Here is a 17,492-nt window from a genome sequence, read left to right as displayed (position 1 = left end):
TAGACATAGGTTATTGTAGGTAGGAAAATGAATAAGCATGTTTCTAAGCATGAAGAGAACTGTAATTGCCAATGGGGGTATGAATCACTGGTTAGGAAATCATTATTATTGGATAAGTAAACAAGACTCTATGGAGCAGTGATACTCAGACCTCAGTGGTTCAGGAGCCAAATTAGCAATCAGCATTACCCAGAAGAGTCACAGTAGTGTGAATTCATGGTTTCACTTAATATATTATTCTCACATCAAAATGACTGACCAAGTATTCCACAATTGGTTAATAACATAGTAAAAGCATCCTGATTGATTAATAACTTAGATTGGTTAATACTTAAATCACACAGTGTTTTAATACCGTGCTGCAAGGAGCCGCAGGAGACGTGTTCAAGAGGCACTTGCAGCTCCCGAGCCTCAGTCTGAGTATCACTGGCACATAGCATTGAACAAGCGAATATTACTGAAGAAGAGAGAGATTCATAAATAAAGAGAATATTTGGATAAGTAACACTGAATAAATGAGGAGATGTTCAGTAACTGGAGTGAACATGCCTGGGGCTGAGAGAAAGAAAGAGGGAATGAAGGACAAGGGTCTTTACTCAAATGAGAGGAAGACTATAGAGTGAAGAGGAGGAGCATTATTGCAGAATTAGCATGACTGACTGACAGTGTATTGAATTACTCTGATTTTCCTAGAGTAATGGTGCAAATGTGAGAGTTGCTATTCAATTGAGTATGGGTGCATGAATGAATGAATTGCGGTTGTACTGATTAGGGGTGGAATGAATGAGTAACTTGGACTCTCCTGAACAGGGGTGAAATGGAGTGGCTGAGTGAGTTGGGGGTGTATTGAGTAGAGGTAGGAGGAGCAGCTGAATGAGTTGGGGCTGTATTGAGTAGGTATAGGGAGTAAAGGATGAGTGAGTTGGGTTGTGTTGAGTAGGGTTAGAGAGGAGTGAATGAATGGATTGTGGCTGTACTGAGAAGGGGTAAGAAGAACTGGAAGAATGAGTTGGGGCTGTATTAAATAGAAGTAGGGAGAAGTATGACTGTATTGGGGCTGTATTGAGTAGTGATGGAGTGGAGTGAATGAGTGAGTTGGGGTGTATTGAGTAGACGTAGGGAGGAGTGGATAAGTAAGTTGGGATGTATTCCGTAGGTGTAGGGATGAGTGAATGAGTGAGTTGTGGCTGTACTGAGTTCAGATGGAGGGGGTGAGTGAGTTTGGGCTGTATGAAGCAGGGGTTATTTGAGTGAGTGTGTTGGGGCTGTACTGAACAAGGCAGGGAAGAATAACTCCATGCAGTCGCTCATTTTTGAAGAGGAAAGAGCCATCGTTCAGTGAGAAGTGTTGAGTCAGTCCTGCATGTGGTTTTAGTGAATGGTGTTGCTAGGTGGAGGATTTTGAATGGGTTCAAGGCAATTATAGAGTGAGCTGATGTAGTTCATAGAGAAACAGATGTAGGTGGATAATGGTTGAAGCCAGTGTTAAGTGGGAGAGCCACTCGCTTGGTGAGAGGAACCCTAGGATTTTTTGGTGGAAGTACCCACTCTGAGAGGGATAGGGTGACTCAGTGCAACTGCTGATTCAGTGGGTGGGTGGCACAGCTGGGTTGGGGTAGATACAGACTGATCAGTGAAGCAGTGTGATGTACCTAGGGGACAGTAGAATTGAGTTGCCAAAGCCATCCTGTCTGTAAATATGGTGCAAATACAGTTCCATTGGCTTCCTTTCCTGGGTTTTCCTATGTGCTGGTTACCCTAGTAGATGAGTGGGCTGCCTGGGCTTTCTTATGTGCCCATAACCCTGGTATCTGGGTGCCACTTGTGCTTCTGTTTCTACCATGTTTACATTCCTGTTTGCAACCCTGGTCTCCTCTGGAAGGATGATAGTAAAAGAAGATTGAAGGAAGCTGACAGAGGGAGAGCGTACCCAGAAAACCCACCTAACCCCAAAGAAATAACTCCGACGAGCAGGGAGAGTGAGAGAGGGAAGGAAAAAATGACGAGAGAGGGAAAGAGAGAGAGAAAGAGAGAGAAATATTCTGGAGACTAAAAGAAATTACCATACACCGGGATCCTGTTATTCAACCTAATTTTCAAAGGACTGCAGCTGTCGCGCTGAGATAATCAGTTAATTATAACAGTCATTGTGTTTTGGCAATGGAAGAAAAAACCCAGGCTCTAAAGCAAGTGGAGGTGGGGAGGGAGAGAGGCAAGGCTGTGTCAAAATGCATGTCAAGTGTTAGCTCTCTGGTGGGTGGGGGAAAGTCCTCCCCAGCAGTGCCTAGGAGCTGCTGCCGCCCAGGTGTTGAGGATGCAGAGAGTAGGGTTGCATCCCTTTCCTTGGAAGAGGGTGAGTTCGAAACAAAGGTGCAGCCGTAAGTGTAACTCATGAGGCCAAGTGAGCACGTGACCCCTTCTGTGGCAGAGCCACAGAGCATAGGTGCTTGGCACTGCTCCTGGTGAATCAGAGGTCTGTGCTTTGGAGCCAGAGATCGTAATTTCACTCTGATTCTGGGGGCAGAGCAAAATGCATGTGTCTAGCTGCCATGATGAGCAGGGCATGTGCAGAGTTGTACCAAGTTTGGTAGCAATGCCTCTCCCCATGCGGGTCTGTACCTGAGTTCAAGATGGGTGGGCTGCAGTTTGCACGCTGCCCTAGAAGGGATGAAATGGGAGTAGGTCTCCTGGAGGTCGGCCTCTCACAGGGAACGACAAAGAAGGAACATGAGAGAGGAGTGGGAGTGTCTAGGTCAGGGATTTGCTAGACCTCAAAGCATGGAGTGGTATATTGAGGGGGAAACAGTGGAGGAACCTGGGCAAACTTCATTTATTTGTATCCCAAAGACAAGAGCTGTGCTGTGGGAGGAATTGTTTTCAGGGGATGCCGGATTGCAGACTGGCCTTCTCCAGCATGCTGCCTCCCTGCCACAGCCAGGGCTCCTTGGCCATTCCCTGCTGCAACTCCCCCTTCTCCCACCTGCATCCAGCGCTCCCACCCTGTTCCCTCCAGAGACCTTTCCCCACAGCCAGCTCTTCCGCTGTGTTCCCTACAATGACGCCCCACAAAACCAGCACTCCCACCCCATTCCCTACAGCGACACCAACCTCAGTCAGTGCTTCCGCCCTGTTCCCTACAATGATTGTCCCCCAGGCAGGACTCCTGCCCCTTTCATAGAATCACAGAATCATAGAATATCAGAGTTGGAAGGGACCTCAGGAGGTCATCTAGTCCAACCCCCTGCTCAAAGCAGGACCAATCCCCAATTAAATCATCCCAGCCAGGGCTTTGTCAAGCCTGACCTTAAAAACTTCTAAGGAAGGAGATTCTACCACCTCCCTAGGTAATGCATTCCAGTGTTTCACCAACCTCCTAGTGAAAATGTTTTTCCTAATATCCAACCTAAACCTCCCCCACTGCAACTTGAGACCATTACTCCTTGTCCTGTCCTCTTCTACCACTGAGAATAGTCTAGAACCATCCTTTCTGGAACCACCTCTCAGGTAGTTGAAAGCAGCTATCAAATCCCCCCCTCATTCTTCTCTTCTGCAGACTAAACAATCCCAGTTCCCTCAGCCTCTCCTCATAAGTCACGTGTTCCAGACCCTTAATCATTTTTGTTGCCCTTCGCTGGACCCTCTCCAATGTATCCACATCCTTCTTGTAGTGTGGGGCCCAAAACTGGACACAGTACTCCAGATGAGGCCTCACCAATGTCGAATAGAGCGGAATGATCACGTCCCTCGATCTGCTCGCTATGCCCCTACTTATACATCCCAAAATGCCATTGGCCTTCTTCGCAACAAGGGCACACTGCTGACTCATATCCAGCTTCTCATCCACTGTCACCCCTAGGTCCTTTTCCGCAGAACTGCTGCCTAGCCATTCGGTCCCTAGTCTGTAGCTGTGCATTGGGTTCTTCCGTCCTAAGTGCAGGACCCTGAACTTATCCTTGTTGAACCTCATCAGATTTCTTTTGGCCCAATCCTCCAATTTGTCTAGGTCCCTCTGTATCCTATCCCTGCCCTCCAGAGTATCTACCACTCCTCCCAGTTTAGTATCATCCGCAAATTTGCTGAGAGTGCAATCCACACCATCCTCCAGATCATTTATGAAGATATTGAACAAAACCGGCCCCAGGACCGACCCCTGGGAACTCCACTTGACACCAGCTGCCAACTAGACATGGAGCCATTGATCACTACCCGTTGAGCCCGACAATCTAGCCAACTTTCTACCCACCTTATAGTGCATTCATCCAGCCCATACTTCTTTAACTTGCTGACAAGAATACTGTGGGAGACTGTGTTAAAAGCTTTGCTAAAGTCAAGAAACAATACATCCACTGCTTTCCCTTCATCCACAGAACCAGTAATCTCATCATAGAAGGCGATTAGATTAGTCAGGCATGACCTTCCCTTGGTGAATCCATGCTGACTGTTTCTGATCACTTTCCTCTCATGTAAGCGCTTCAGGATTGATTCTTTGAGGACCTGCTCCATGATTTTTCCGGGGACTGAGGTGAGGCTGACTGGCCTGTAGTTCCCAGGATCCTCCTTCTTCCCTTTTTTTAAAGATTGGCACTACATTAGCCTTTTTCCAGTCATCTGGGACTTCCCCCGTTTGCCACGAGTTTTCAAAGATAATGGCCAATGGCTCTGCAATCACAGCCGCCAATTCCTTTAGCACTCTCGGATGCAACTCGTCCAGCCCCATGGACTTGTGCACATCCAGCTTTTCTAAATAGTCCCTAACCACCTCTTTCTCCACAGAGGGCTGGCCATCTACTCCCCATGTTGTGATGCCCAGCGCAGCAGTCTGGGAGCTGTCCTTGTTAGTTAAGACAGAAGCAAAAAAAGCATTGAGTACATTAGCCTTTTCCACATCCTCTGTCACTAGGTTGCCTCCCCCATTCAGTAAGGGGCCCACACCCTCCTTGGCTTTCTTCTTGTTGCCAACATACCTGAAGAAACCCTTCTTGTTACTCTTGACATCTCTTGCTAGCTGCAGCTCCAGGTGCGATTTGGCCCTCCTGATTTCATTCATAGAATAGAATCATAGGATATCAGAGTTGGAAGGGACCCCAGAAGGTCATCTAGTCCAACCCCCTGCTCGAAGCAGGACCAATTCCCAGTTAAATCATCCCAGCCAGGGCTTTGACAAGCCTGACCTTAAAAACCTCTAAGGAAGGAGATTCTACCACCTCCCTAGGTGGTAGAATCATTCCTACATGCCTTTCCGCCCAGCAACTCCCCCACAGCCAGCACTTCTGCCCCCTTCCCTACAGGAACTCCCCCCACAGCCAGCGCTCCCACCCTGTTCCCTACAGCAATTCCCCCACAGCCAGCGCTCTCTCCCCGTTCCCTTCAGCGACACCAACCTCAGCTAGTGCTTCTTCCCTGTTCCCTACAATGATTCTCCCCCAGGCAGCCCTCCCACCCCGTTCCCTACAGGAACTCCCCCCACAGCCAGCGCTCCCGCCCCATTCCCTCCAGCGACCCGCCCACAGCCAGCGCTCCCGCCCTGTTCCCTATAGCGTCTTCCGCCACAATCAGTGCTCCCACCCCGTTCCCTACAGCAACTCTCCCACAGCCAGCGCTCCCACCCTGTTCCCTCCAGCGACTCCTGTTGAAGCCAGCACTTTCTGCTTTCTTGTGCACATTGGTTCCTCCTGTGCAGTCCAGGGGAATAAGACGGAGGAGAGACATTGAAGCCCTCCCTTCCCTTGTCAGGCAGAGCGATGCAGAGAGCTCTGATGCTAATAACTGTTCTCAGAACCTCTGATCTCCTGTTGCCCTGTCCCTCCCCTTCTTGTGCCCACCTTCCCCTTCCCTGCTGGGAGCTGCTGTGGGTTCTCCAGGTGGACTGAGTTGATGCAAATTCCCCATAACCTTTGGTAGTACTATGAATATATAAAGTGCCTAGGTCACTTGGGAAAACAGAGGGTGCTCTCTCTGGCCTGCCTGGGAAGTGGCTCCTGCATGGAAGACCATTTCTCCAGCCCTCAGGTCTCCTAAATAAGATTTCCTCTTTGAAAGCTCCCTCATCTGTGTGGTGCTCTTAAACTCTTGAGCTGCTCTAACTATCTCTCCAGAGCTTTCCCTTTCCTCCTGTCTGACAGATGAGGGATGTAATCGCTGCAAAGGGCTTATTTACATCATTCCTTTCCTTTCGATGTGGTTACTTTTTCCTTGAAGATGTTAGGCTCCGCACAGATTTTCCTGTGCTCCTCACCACAGAGGATATGTGTTCTTTTGCCTCAGGCTAGGTGTGTGGAGAAGAGGGTGGCTCTGGGTTGTCAGCTGAGCTCAGCCCCTTCCGTATTAGCACTGGGGAGGACTTGTGCTGAAAGCTTCCTTTGAGCAGTACCCAGCTCCGCCCTTCAGCCATACCAGCTCCCCCACAGCGGTGCCCCATCAGTGCCAACCAGGGTGCAGGCTCCGTGAGCTTCCTCACAACGGTGCCCCGTCAGTGCCAACCAGGGTGCAGGCTCTGTGAGCTTTCTCACAGTGGTGCCCTGTCAGTGGCAGCCGGAGTGCAGGCTCCGTGAGCTTCCTCACAGCGGTGCCCCGTCAGTGCCAACTAGGGTGCAGGCTCCCTGAACTTCCTCACAGCAATGTGCCTTTCAATATCGATCAGAGCTTCAGAGGAGTTAGTTTTCCCACAGTGGTGCCGTGCAGGACTCTTGCCCGTGAACCTCCTCACAGCGGTGCCCGCTGGGAGACTTTCTTTGTCACAGTGCCCTCCTGTAGTAGCTAGGAGTCCAATACCGTGAGGCAGCCTCTCAGCTGTACTCTGTTAGAACCAGCCCATACTCCTGCACTGCCAGATTCCTGATCCAGTGTGTCCCTTCCGGGGCCAGTGATGTGAGCGTCTATGCAGCAGTAGCCTATCTGTGTGCTCCCAGACCTTTGCAATGGAAGCTTCTGCATGGCAGTGCCCCGTTGGCTAGGGTGCAGGTAGTGGGAACTTCCCCATTCAGTTCTAGCAGCCAAGATTCCAGCTTCCTTGCAGCTGGGCCCTGTCGATGCCAGCTGAGCCCTCTGCAACGTTCACCTCCTTGGGAAGCCCTGCATCACTGAGTGCTGGCACTCAGACAGTGGGAGCTTCCTCAGCTTAGCGCCCACCCAGTACCAGTGGGCACTCTAGCACTGTGAGCTTCCTCATAGCAGTGCCCTGTCCGTGCCAGCCAGGACTAGAGCCACGTGAGCTGGGGCTACGACAGTGGAAGCTCTCCTGCAGCCCGCAGTGCCCCGGGTGAGGGAGAGAGCTGTCATTTAAACCAGCCGTATATGGACCCGGCCGTATCTATGTCAGCACAGAAGGGCAGGGGGTGATCTGAAGCTACCCACCAAGCAGAGCCGTGGCGGGGGTTAGGCGGCACGTCACTGACTCGGGGTGGTTGGAACTCAAATAACAAGCCACGGGGCAAAAGCTGAACAAATCTTGGTGGGGCAGAGCAATATTGGGGGGCATAAGTGCCAGCTTCATACTGGGAGAGTCTGCACAGGGATTAGAGAGAGCGAAAGAGAGGGGAGGGAAATGTGGGGGGCGGGGAGGAGAGCCCAGTTGAAAACAGAGCAGGCCCCAGTGCAGGAGAGAGAGCCAGCCAGAGGCAGGCAGGTATGTGGAGGTGAGCAATCATCTGGACAGGGCGTGGAGAGGCAGAGAGGGAGGGTGGCTCAGCCTGCTTCTGGATTTCCAGTCCCGCAGGGAGCAAGTAGTGTTCGGTGGGTTTTTAAAGCATAAATTTCTAATGGGGAGGCTCTTAGCACCGTTTATGTGATGGTAGAATAAACGCCGGCTTCCTAATGCGCTGGGCCCCGCGGGGAGGGGATGCGAATGGCATGTTGGCAACGCAGGCCCCAACTCCCAGGATTTCCCTTAGTGACTTGTGCTTTCACTGACACATGGGGCCTGCGCTTGGGCCCCCTGAACCTTCCGGGCACACTGAACCCACCCCATTCCCTGACTCACTGACCTCTAAAACCCCCATTACTGCTGACTCACTGACCCCTGAATACCCCAGCACCACCCTGACTCACTGCCCCCAGATCCCCCCAACTCACTGACCTCTAAAACCCCTGACTCACTGACCCCCCCAGTCCCCTGGAACTGCCCTGACTTACTGCCTCTGATCCACCCAATTCACTGACCTCTAAAACCCCCAATCCCCCTGAAACACTGACTCTCCCCCCCCAGTCCCCTCATATTGCCCTGGCTCATTGAGCCCCACCCACATCCCTGATCCCCTCAGACTCACTGACCCCTCCAATCCCCCAAAGGCTTACTGACACCCCCCGATTCCTCCATACCATCCTGGCTCACTAACCCCCCAGTCCTCTGACCCCCTGTCACGGATCCACAGGATCAGTGCTACGCCTCCAGCTTTTGAACAGTCTGGTGGAGGAACCCCTTAGATATGCCAGACCCCCCAGGGGTCTCATTCTTCCTTCCGGGCAGGCCACGCGGTCTCAGAGCCTCCTGAGACTGACCCTCTGGGCCTTCAGCACCCCTGCTTCACCCTGTGAGCTCTGCTCAGTGAGTCCGACTGACAGACCCCTGGTAGAGACTTGTGCACTTGTCAGGGACTCAGCCAGCATTGGTAGTGACGCTCACGCAGTGTTGTCAAGACAGTGGGGTTTATTAGTCAACTGGAACGCAGCATAGGAAGTGCTTAGGTTAGCACAGTGCACTGAAGGTTAAAGCAAAATCCTCTGTGGTCAGCCCCGAGCAATTCACCAGCTCAGCTGTCGAGAGCTCCATTTTTGGGTTCTGGGTCTCTCTCTGACTTCCTCAGTCAGTTCCCAGGTGAGAGAGCCCCAAGCTTCCTCCATAACCTACATCTCCCGCCTTTCCAGCCTTTGTTCTCAAGCTGCTCAGCTTCCCTGCTGAGAGGCGGGGAACTCTTCCTCTGGGTGGTTGGTTGCTAGGTGTCAGCAGCCCGGCGTTTGGGCTTTCCAGTGTCTTCTCGGGTTTTCCAGTGATATGGGTCAGCCTAGGCCAGTCCTTTCTCAGACTCATTCAGTCCGCTCAGACAGCTCGGCAACACATACGCACCCCTGTCTGTTAGCTGCCCTGAGAGCAAATTTAATCCTTTCCCCCCCACTCCCCACAGGATAGCAATGCAAAGTATAGGGGAAATTGAGGCATGCACAGGCTTCATAAAAATATTACCAAAAATTCCCACTTTGTCACAAAGGAAGTTATCTGGGGGGCCGCAACCCTCTGCTCTGGGAGAGGTGTCATCTCCTCCTGAGGTTCCTTCCACACCAGCCCCATGGGGCTTCTCTTCTTACCTGCATTTCCCCAGCATGCCCCTTCTCCCCACCCTAGTCTGCAGCTGCTCCCTCCACCCACCGCGCATATCATTCTCTCCCTTGCTGGGGCTTCGGAGAAACAAGAGGGAGGATTGTGGCCAAGTGTGGTGTCAGCACCCTCCCGGCCAATACTGAGGACACTGCTGTTTCCTGGGATTGATGGACTCATCTGCTGGCTGATTTATAGCAGGGCTTGGCTGCAGGACACCATGGTCCACTTCCCCGCCCCTGAGTGGCGGATGCCTTGGCTGTGATGGCAGAGGCAGGAACGGGCAGAGGAAGGAGAGGCATCGTGGGGTGCTGCCCTGAAGGACAGTGCAGGGGGTCGCCCCAGGAGGAGAGAGGGGGCTGATGAAGCTTGCTGCAGGAATGTGACGACCGGCCCATTTATTGGCTAGGAACTCTGCCTACGGATGAGCCAGGAGCCAAGGCACGGAGATGGGAGAGCTGGGGTTGGGAAAACCTCTCCCATCCTGTGCCCTTTACCCTTGGGAGTGCGAAGCTGCTGTCCCTTTGCGTGGGAGGGGGACTGCATAGGGATCCAGCATGAGTAGAAGCCAAACATGGGGGGGCCACAGGGGACTAGTGTGCCATGGTGTCCCCCAGCCCTTACAGGCACACCTCGTCCTCATCCCCCCTCCCCACCAGCCACCTCCTTCTCTTCCAGCCAGATCTGACTAGCACGGGTCGGGGCTCCTCTGCACAAGTCATGTTGGCCGAACCAGGCTTGCCTCTGCAAGAGAGGAACCTTGGGCCTGTCCTGGGTGCTGCCTCCCCTTCAGCTGTGCAGGCGCCACCCTGCACCAGTGTTCGGGTGGCTCTGCACCCCAGAGCTGGCCCGGCGACTGGAGCGTGGGAGCTTGCGGCAGTTCCCGCTTTGCTGTCAGTTCCAGCCAACATAATGAAATGGGCTGAAGCCAGTAGCAGCGCGCCAGGCCTAAACAGAGTCTGGGCACTGCATCCATGGTGAAGAGGGGTGGGGGGTTGCATTGGGGACAACTAGCCAAGGGGAGGTTGCCAAGCCAAACAGTAGCAAAGGTAGAGGTACTTGTGTGTGTGAGAGAGAAACCCAGTTCAGTTCTTCCCCTCCCCGCAAGGGGCTGCTCCCACAGTCCACCTGAGGGTGTGTTGGGAGCCTTGCTCCTGGGGCTGTCTCTGGAAACTACATTTGTCTGTCTGTTTATCCCTTTCCCTTGTGTTTGTGGAGCTGGCTGGATGCGTGCAAGCAGGGAACCCAGAGGCCATGCTAAGGGAGAGGGAGGGCCAAAGAGAACAGCGTAGGGGTGCGGGACAGCAAAAACCTCTCAGATGGACCTAGGTAGGGAGACAGCCAGCTCCAGTGGGAGGTGGGGAAGAGCGCTAGGGAGCGACAGGAGCAAATCAGCAGTGACCCAGTTGGGGCCAGCTGAGTCTCCTTCCCTTGACCCACAGGGGGATGCCGAGTCAAGGCATTATTTATTATTACATTAAGACTTGAAGACAAGAAGAGCCAGACCTTGGAACCCAGCACCACTGGCTACAGCACAGTCCCTGGCCACAGCAAACCTGCACTTCAGCCAGGGGCCGTTGCATGATGGTAACAGGCGGAATAAGGGTGGAGGCCTCAGCCAGGCAGCGGTGGGGAAGGGGTCTTTTCCTCCCTCTTGTTGCTTGGATCCCGCTCAACCTCCGCCCTTGCCCCACTCCTTCCTCCCCCTGCCCTCCCCTTTGGCTCTTGGTTTTCCTTTCTGGGTTATTGAATATGTAAATGTCTCTCTCTGACACCATCTCTGATCCCTTAATCCGGCTGCCCTGGTAATTCTGCAGCCCCAGATCAGCTCAGATCTCTCCACAGACATAAGCCTCCTCCTTCAAGGGTTTGCGTTTCTTCTCCGCTCCCCCCCCCCAGCCACCTCTTCTTTCTTTCTGCCCTTCGGGTCTCTGCACTGGAAATTGGTTGGGCTTTAGCAGCAAAGGGTTTAGCAATATCTTTAGTGAGCGTCCCTGGAAAAAAAAAGAAGAGTGAAGACAGAATCCTTAATCTTAAATAACTAAGATGCATTTTTTTTTCTCTTATTTCTTATAGCTCCCCCTTCCCGTGCCCCAGTTGGAGAATGGGAATGTCTCCTTAGCCCCCAGCAGAGGGCACTGAGCCAAGGCTGGGGATGCACTGAGAGCATAGTGGGAGAGGGGGTCAGTGGGCGAATGGGGATGTGTCAGCAGGTGGTGCTGACGGAGAAGGGCAGATCGGGCCAGAGAAGGGAGACTGCAAATGACTCCTTGGCACCAGCAGGGGATCTCTCACAAGAGAGGGGTGTGTTGGCAGCCCCTGGGAAGAGGTGACTCCAGGATGGAGCAGGGAGGATGTTGGCTTGGCGACAGTAGGGGGTGCTATTTTCCAGGTTAGGATGACTCTCCGAGCCTGAGAGTGGGGGGGACAGCAATGTTTCCCTGCCACCAGCAGGGGGTGCTCTCCCACGGTGGGGTAAAGCGGCTGATGATCCTTTCCCTTCATCCTAATGAAGCTGGCTAGATTCTTTAACCAGCCTGGGCAGGAAATAGTTTGGTCTCCCTCCCTGGCAGTAGGCACCAAGAGAGCACAAATAAATAAAATTAATAATACAGCACATGCTGCCCACACCACACTGGGGTGCAGCTCTGTATACCTGTCCTATGCCAAGTAAAGCAGCCAACCGTTGCTGGAGGGCTCTGACTGACAGCCCCCATCCGCCCTGTGCCAACACAGCCCTCTGCTCCAGCATGGGTGTCCGGCGCTCACAACCCCCTCTCCCCCGGTTCCAGACTTCCCTCTCTGAGCCCTGCTTGCAAAGGCCGCGTTGTCCCCAACCCTCGCCTGCACTGAGACGAGGGAATTATTTTCGGAACGAGAGCGGTTATGCAACCAATGAATTATTTATCATTTTGCATCAAGGAAAAAAACCCCATTTAGTTGGGATTCTTATTTATTTATCGTCAGTACGCGCGCACGTTTGTGTACTGCGCGATTTCCGTTCTCTACACCAGCTGAAACTCCTTGGGGTTGGGTTGGCTTGGGTTGTGTTTCTTTATGCTCTGGAGTTTTAAGCCGATCATAACACAGCCGTGTCCCTCCCTCTGTTCCATCCCACCTTTCCCCCCCCCCCCACCGCAACCAGGCTGTGATTCCATTACATAATGAAACCCAAGTACCCTTCTAGCTATCACCGATACAAGATTATGTTGCAAGGGATCCCTTTGCCAAGGCTTATCAGTGTAGCAGGCAATACCACCTCCCCCCCCCACAACGCTCTCTTTTCTGCTCCTCCCTGTCCCCAAGAAACTAACAACCCTAGCTGTCTTTTTCTGTATTTCAAAGCCCCCTTGACTGATGCCTCCACTTGTCTCTCATGTGTTTCCTTTCCAGATTCCGGTGACAGATGGATCGCTCGCTCGCTAGCTCTCTAGCTCTCTATATTTTTGTTTTCAAGATGTTTGATCTGAAGTTCTGAAGCATCTCGGAGGGGACCCAGGAGAGGGGGAGGAGGAGCAACCCAGGGAGCCCAGCGACAGAAGAGGCAGCTCCTCCGAGACACCTGGGGGTCGTGGGGGAAGGCGGAGAGGGTGTGGGGAGGTGTCGTTCCTGAGCCTCCAGGAAGATTAGTTGTTTAATTTTTGTTTTGTTTTAAAGAGAAGCACAGATTTCCGCTCGCCCCCCCCCTTTCCCCCCGATTGGGAGCGGCAGGAAGGAGTGGATTTTGCCCCCTGCTGCTCTACACCCCGGGGTTGGCGCGGAGAGAAAGAAAAATGTTGGTGACAGCACCGGATAGAACTGAGGTGCCTGTGCCCTCCTATCGCTAACCACCAAGGGAGCGTCGCCTCTCGTCCCCTCCCTTTGCTCTTCGGAGGCTCGTTTTCCTTTTTGCCAGCAGGGGGAGGGGGGGGTGCCGCATCCAAACATGCTGCTTCTGGGCTTGTGGGCAGCTGCCCTGCTCTGCGTGTTCTCCCCTGGCATGGTGCGTGGCGACTGCTGGCTGATCGAGGGGGACAAGGGTTATGTGTGGCTGGCCATCTGCAGCCAGAACCAGCCTCCCTACGAGACCATCCCCCAGCATATCAACAGCACAGTGCACGACCTGCGCCTGAATGAGAACAAGCTCAAGGTGGTGCTATACTCCTCCCTCAACCGCTTCAGCAACCTCACCGACCTGAACCTGACTAAGAATGAGATCTCCTACATTGAGGACGGGGCTTTCATGGGCCAGGCCAACCTGCAGGTCCTGCAGCTGGGCTACAACAAGCTCACCAACCTGACGGAGGGCATGCTGCGCGGCATGGCCCGGCTGCAGTTCCTCTTCGTGCAGCACAACCTGATCGAGGTGGTCACACCCACCGCCTTCTCTGAGTGCCCCAGCCTGATCAGCATCGACCTGTCCTCCAACCGGCTGAGCAGGCTGGAGGGGAACACCTTCACCAGCCTGAGCAACCTGATGGTGTGTGAGCTAGCTGGCAACCCCTTCAACTGTGACTGTAGCCTCTACAGCTTCCTCACCTGGCTGGTGGTCTTCAATAACGTCACCAAGAACTATGACCGGCTGCAGTGTGAGACCCCCCGAGAGTTCGCCGGCTACCCGCTCCTGATGCCTCGACCCCACCACAACCGCAACGCCATCACCATCTTCCAGTCCATGTGCCGGGGAGGCACCATCCCATCCCTCTCAAGGATCAACCCCACCCCCTACACTCCTGACTCCCAGAGAGACCTGGATGAGAACTCGGGGTTCAACCCCGGGGACTTCCTCTCCGTCGAGCCCCCAGCCTCCTCCACCACCGACTCCTCATTCAACCCCAGCATCAAGCTGCACCACGTAACCATCACCTCAGCCACCTTGGTGGTGACGATCCCCTCGCCCTTCAGCAAGATGTACGTGCTGGTCCAGTACAACAACAGCTACGTTTCTGATGTCACGACCCTGAAGAACAAGAAGGAGTTTGTCACCCTTAGCAAGCTGAAGGCCCACACGGACTATACCTTCTGTGTGGCCTCCATCCGCAACTCCAAGCGCTACAATCACACCTGCCTGTCCTTTGCCACCAGGAGCAAGGGGAGGGAGGACCCAGTGCCCAATACCTCCACCACCACTCATTACATCATGACCATCCTGGGCTGCCTCTTTGGGATGGTCATCGTCCTGGGAGTGGTGTACTACTGCCTGAGGAAGCGAAGGATGCAGGAAGAGAAGCAGAAGTCCCTCAACGTCAAGAAGACCATCCTGGAGATGCGCTATGGCTCGGATATAGACACCAGCTCCATCGTCCACACTTCGCAGAAGCTGGGCGAGCCGCCCGTCATCCCTGTCTCGCGGATGTCCTCCATCCCTTCCATGATGGGGGATAAGCTGCCCCCGTCCAAGTCAATGGAGGCTGGGATGGAGACCCCCAAAGTTACCACCAAGGGCAACTACATTGAGGTGCGGACTGGCGGCGGGGATGCGCTGGAGAGAGCCCAGCGGGACGATGATCTGCGTGAGCTCGACAACGGCCAGGGCTCGGCAGCTGAGATCTCCACCATCGCCAAGGAGGTGGACAAGGTCAACCAGATCATCAACAACTGCATCGACGCCCTCAAGTTGGACACGGCCTCCTTCCTGGGAGGAGGGAGTGGTGTCGACTCGGACATGGCATTTGAGTGCCAGTCCATCCCTGCCAGCTCCTCGGGTGGGCTGGAGCGGCCCGGCTTCCTGTCGCCACCCTACAAGGAGAGCTCCCACCACCCCCTGCAGCGCCAGCTGAGCGCGGATGCGGCTGTGGCCAGGAAGACCTGCAGCGTCTCATCCAGTGGCTCCATCAAGAGTGCCAAGGTCTTCAGCCTTGATGTGCCCGACCACCCACCAATGAGCAAGTCAGATTCCAAGTACATTGAGAAAGGCAGCCCACTCAACAGCCCCCTGGATCGTCTTCCCCTGGTATCCCCAGGTGCCATCCACCACCTGGAGGTCAAACCTTCCTACCATTGCAGCGAGCACCGACATTCCTTCCCGGCCCTCTACTACGAGGAGAGTGCCGACACCCTGAGCCAGCGGGTGTCGTTCCTTAAGCCTCTCTCCCGCTCCAAGCGGGACTCCACGTACTCCCAGCTCTCCCCCAGACACTACTTCTCGGGCTACTCTTCCAGCCCCGAGTACTCGTCCGAGAGCACCCACAAGATCTGGGAGCGCTTCCGGCCTTACAAGAAGCACCACCGGGAGGAGGTTTACATGGCGGCTGGCCACGCCCTGCGGAAGAAAGTCCAGTTCGCCAAGGATGAGGATCTGCACGACATCCTGGATTACTGGAAAGGAGTCTCCGCTCAGCAGAAGTTGTGACTCTCTGTTTAAAAGGAAAGAAAAAAAACCCAACAACCACCAACAGAAGAACCACTTGACTGTGAACAAAAACCGAACAGGCCCCTCCCGCCATGACAAAAACGAACCGAGAACCGTTTCTTACAAAGTTTACAAAAAAAAAAAAAAAAAAAGGCAAACAAAAAACAAAGTCCCGCAATGAATTGTCTCTCCTGTGTTATGGGGACCACTGTTCCTCCTGCAGCTGGTTGGGAGGAGCCGCCTGCTTTGACACTGTGGTAATGATGCTGACGGGCTAGCGGGAGGGAAGGACGAAGAGGGGGTTAGGCATGGGCAGGGGGCAGAGAAGGATGCTAACCAGCCCTAGACTAAACCACTAACCATTGCTTTTATGTTCCTGTTGTTATTTTGTTCCAGATGGTGGGGGGTTTTTAAGGATGGGAGTGGGGCTCCTGCTTGCTCCCTTGGGGGAAGCCCCCACCAAGAGAAAATGGGGGATGTCACAAAACAAAGAGCCCCTCCTTGGCATTTTAAGGGTTTGGGGGTCTTCAAGGCTTCCTTCCACCCCCCCAAGACTTGTGGGGTTTGTACAGACTCTAGCATGTAACTGGAGGCTCTCTCTTTTTCCTCCACCTCGGACTCCATTAGGGTTCCCTGAGCTTGGGTTTGGGTCTCCTGGCTTGTGGCCACATCAGCCTCCCTTGTTCACTGAGGAAGGGAGGTAGGGCACACAGCACAGGGCTCTACCCGCCACCGGTGCATTTCAGAAGAGAGGTCACCGACTTTCTTAGACCCCGGGGAACCCCCCACCCCCACCCCCAGCCGAACAGTCCAGTTGTCTTCCAGGAAATGCTGGGGAGCATGTTCTCTGGCATGGCAAAGTGGGGTTCGCTAACGGCAGGGCGATGGGGGAGTGGGGAAGAAGACGGGAATTCCCAACTGCACTGAGATCTGAAGGGTTCCCCCTCTCACCCCCACCCCTGCCCTGCACCAGAGCTGGGGAGGGGCACGCGTCTGCCACCTCCTTCATTTGTGCTGCAGGTTCTGCACCCCCCCTTGTGCTTCGTGGGGGAAGAGGGGGGATCAGACCCTTGAGGAGGGCCTAGGGGAGGAATAACAGTCACAGGATGCTCCTATGCCTCCTCCCACCCAGCTAGACCAGAGCAGGGCCCCCTTCTCCCTGGGTGGGAGGGGGTAGAATGAGTGGATGGGACCGGGGACAGCTCTCTATTGCCCATTACACTGGATGTGTAAAAAGATGAGTCTGGAGAGGACAGTGTGGGGGACCTGGATTCCACACGAATAGGGCACATGCACCTCCCACAGATAGGCGAGAGCTTGGAGAAGAGGGGGTAAAATATGGGAGGGAGGGAGAGAGAGAGTGTGGGGAATGGCCAGGGGAAAGAGGTTACAGCCCAGGAGATTGGTTCTGAGGCAAGGGGAAGGGGGGAGCAGCCTTGGGGGATGATTTCTTGGGCCCTCCCTTTGTGGGCTCTGTCATGGAGGTGGTGTTGGGATGGGAGAGTTATCTGCTCCTGGGCTGAGCTCTTTCCCTGCCCTCTGCAAAACTCCCAACAGGCCTCCTCCTCCTCCTCCGTATTGGGCTGGTCCTCTGTGCCACTTGCCATGGTGCCCACCCATCAGAGGGAATCCCCAACGTGCCTGCAAACCCCACATGCCCAGCCTGCTCCCCTCCCCACACTGCTCCCTGCGACTTGGGCCCTAGCTCCCCGCCAACTGGGGAGAGGTAGGGAAGGGGGCTATAGCCCACTGCCCTCCCTTCCCCCTGTCTGAAGAAACCAAAAGCACAATCTTTGGCACCCACCAAATCCCCGGCCGTGTCCTTTATTGGGGAGCCTGCTTGCAGGGTGG

The 17,492-nt window shown here is 54.1% G+C and overlaps 1 protein-coding gene across 2 annotated transcripts in view; it reads left to right on the top strand.

Moving 5' to 3' along the window:
• Positions 1-16,967, top strand: part of ELFN2 (extracellular leucine rich repeat and fibronectin type III domain containing 2) — a 60,763-nt gene extending 43,796 nt beyond the window's left edge. For both annotated transcript variants that reach the window (XM_073330283.2, XM_073330292.2), the window contains exon 3: positions 12,704-16,967. In XM_073330283.2, the coding sequence (XP_073186384.1) occupies positions 13,236-15,641 (2,406 nt within the window). In that variant the 5' untranslated portion in view covers positions 12,704-13,235 and the 3' untranslated portion in view covers positions 15,642-16,967. The remainder of the gene's footprint in view (positions 1-12,703) is intronic.
• Positions 16,968-17,492: the final 525 nt, after the last annotated feature.

This window comes from Lepidochelys kempii, chromosome 1 (assembly GCF_965140285.1).
Source record: "Lepidochelys kempii isolate rLepKem1 chromosome 1, rLepKem1.hap1, whole genome shotgun sequence".
NCBI classification, from domain to species: domain Eukaryota; kingdom Metazoa; phylum Chordata; order Testudines; family Cheloniidae; genus Lepidochelys; species Lepidochelys kempii.
The sequence above is the reverse complement of the archived record's forward strand: the minus strand, read 5'-3'. Positions and strand labels throughout refer to the sequence as shown.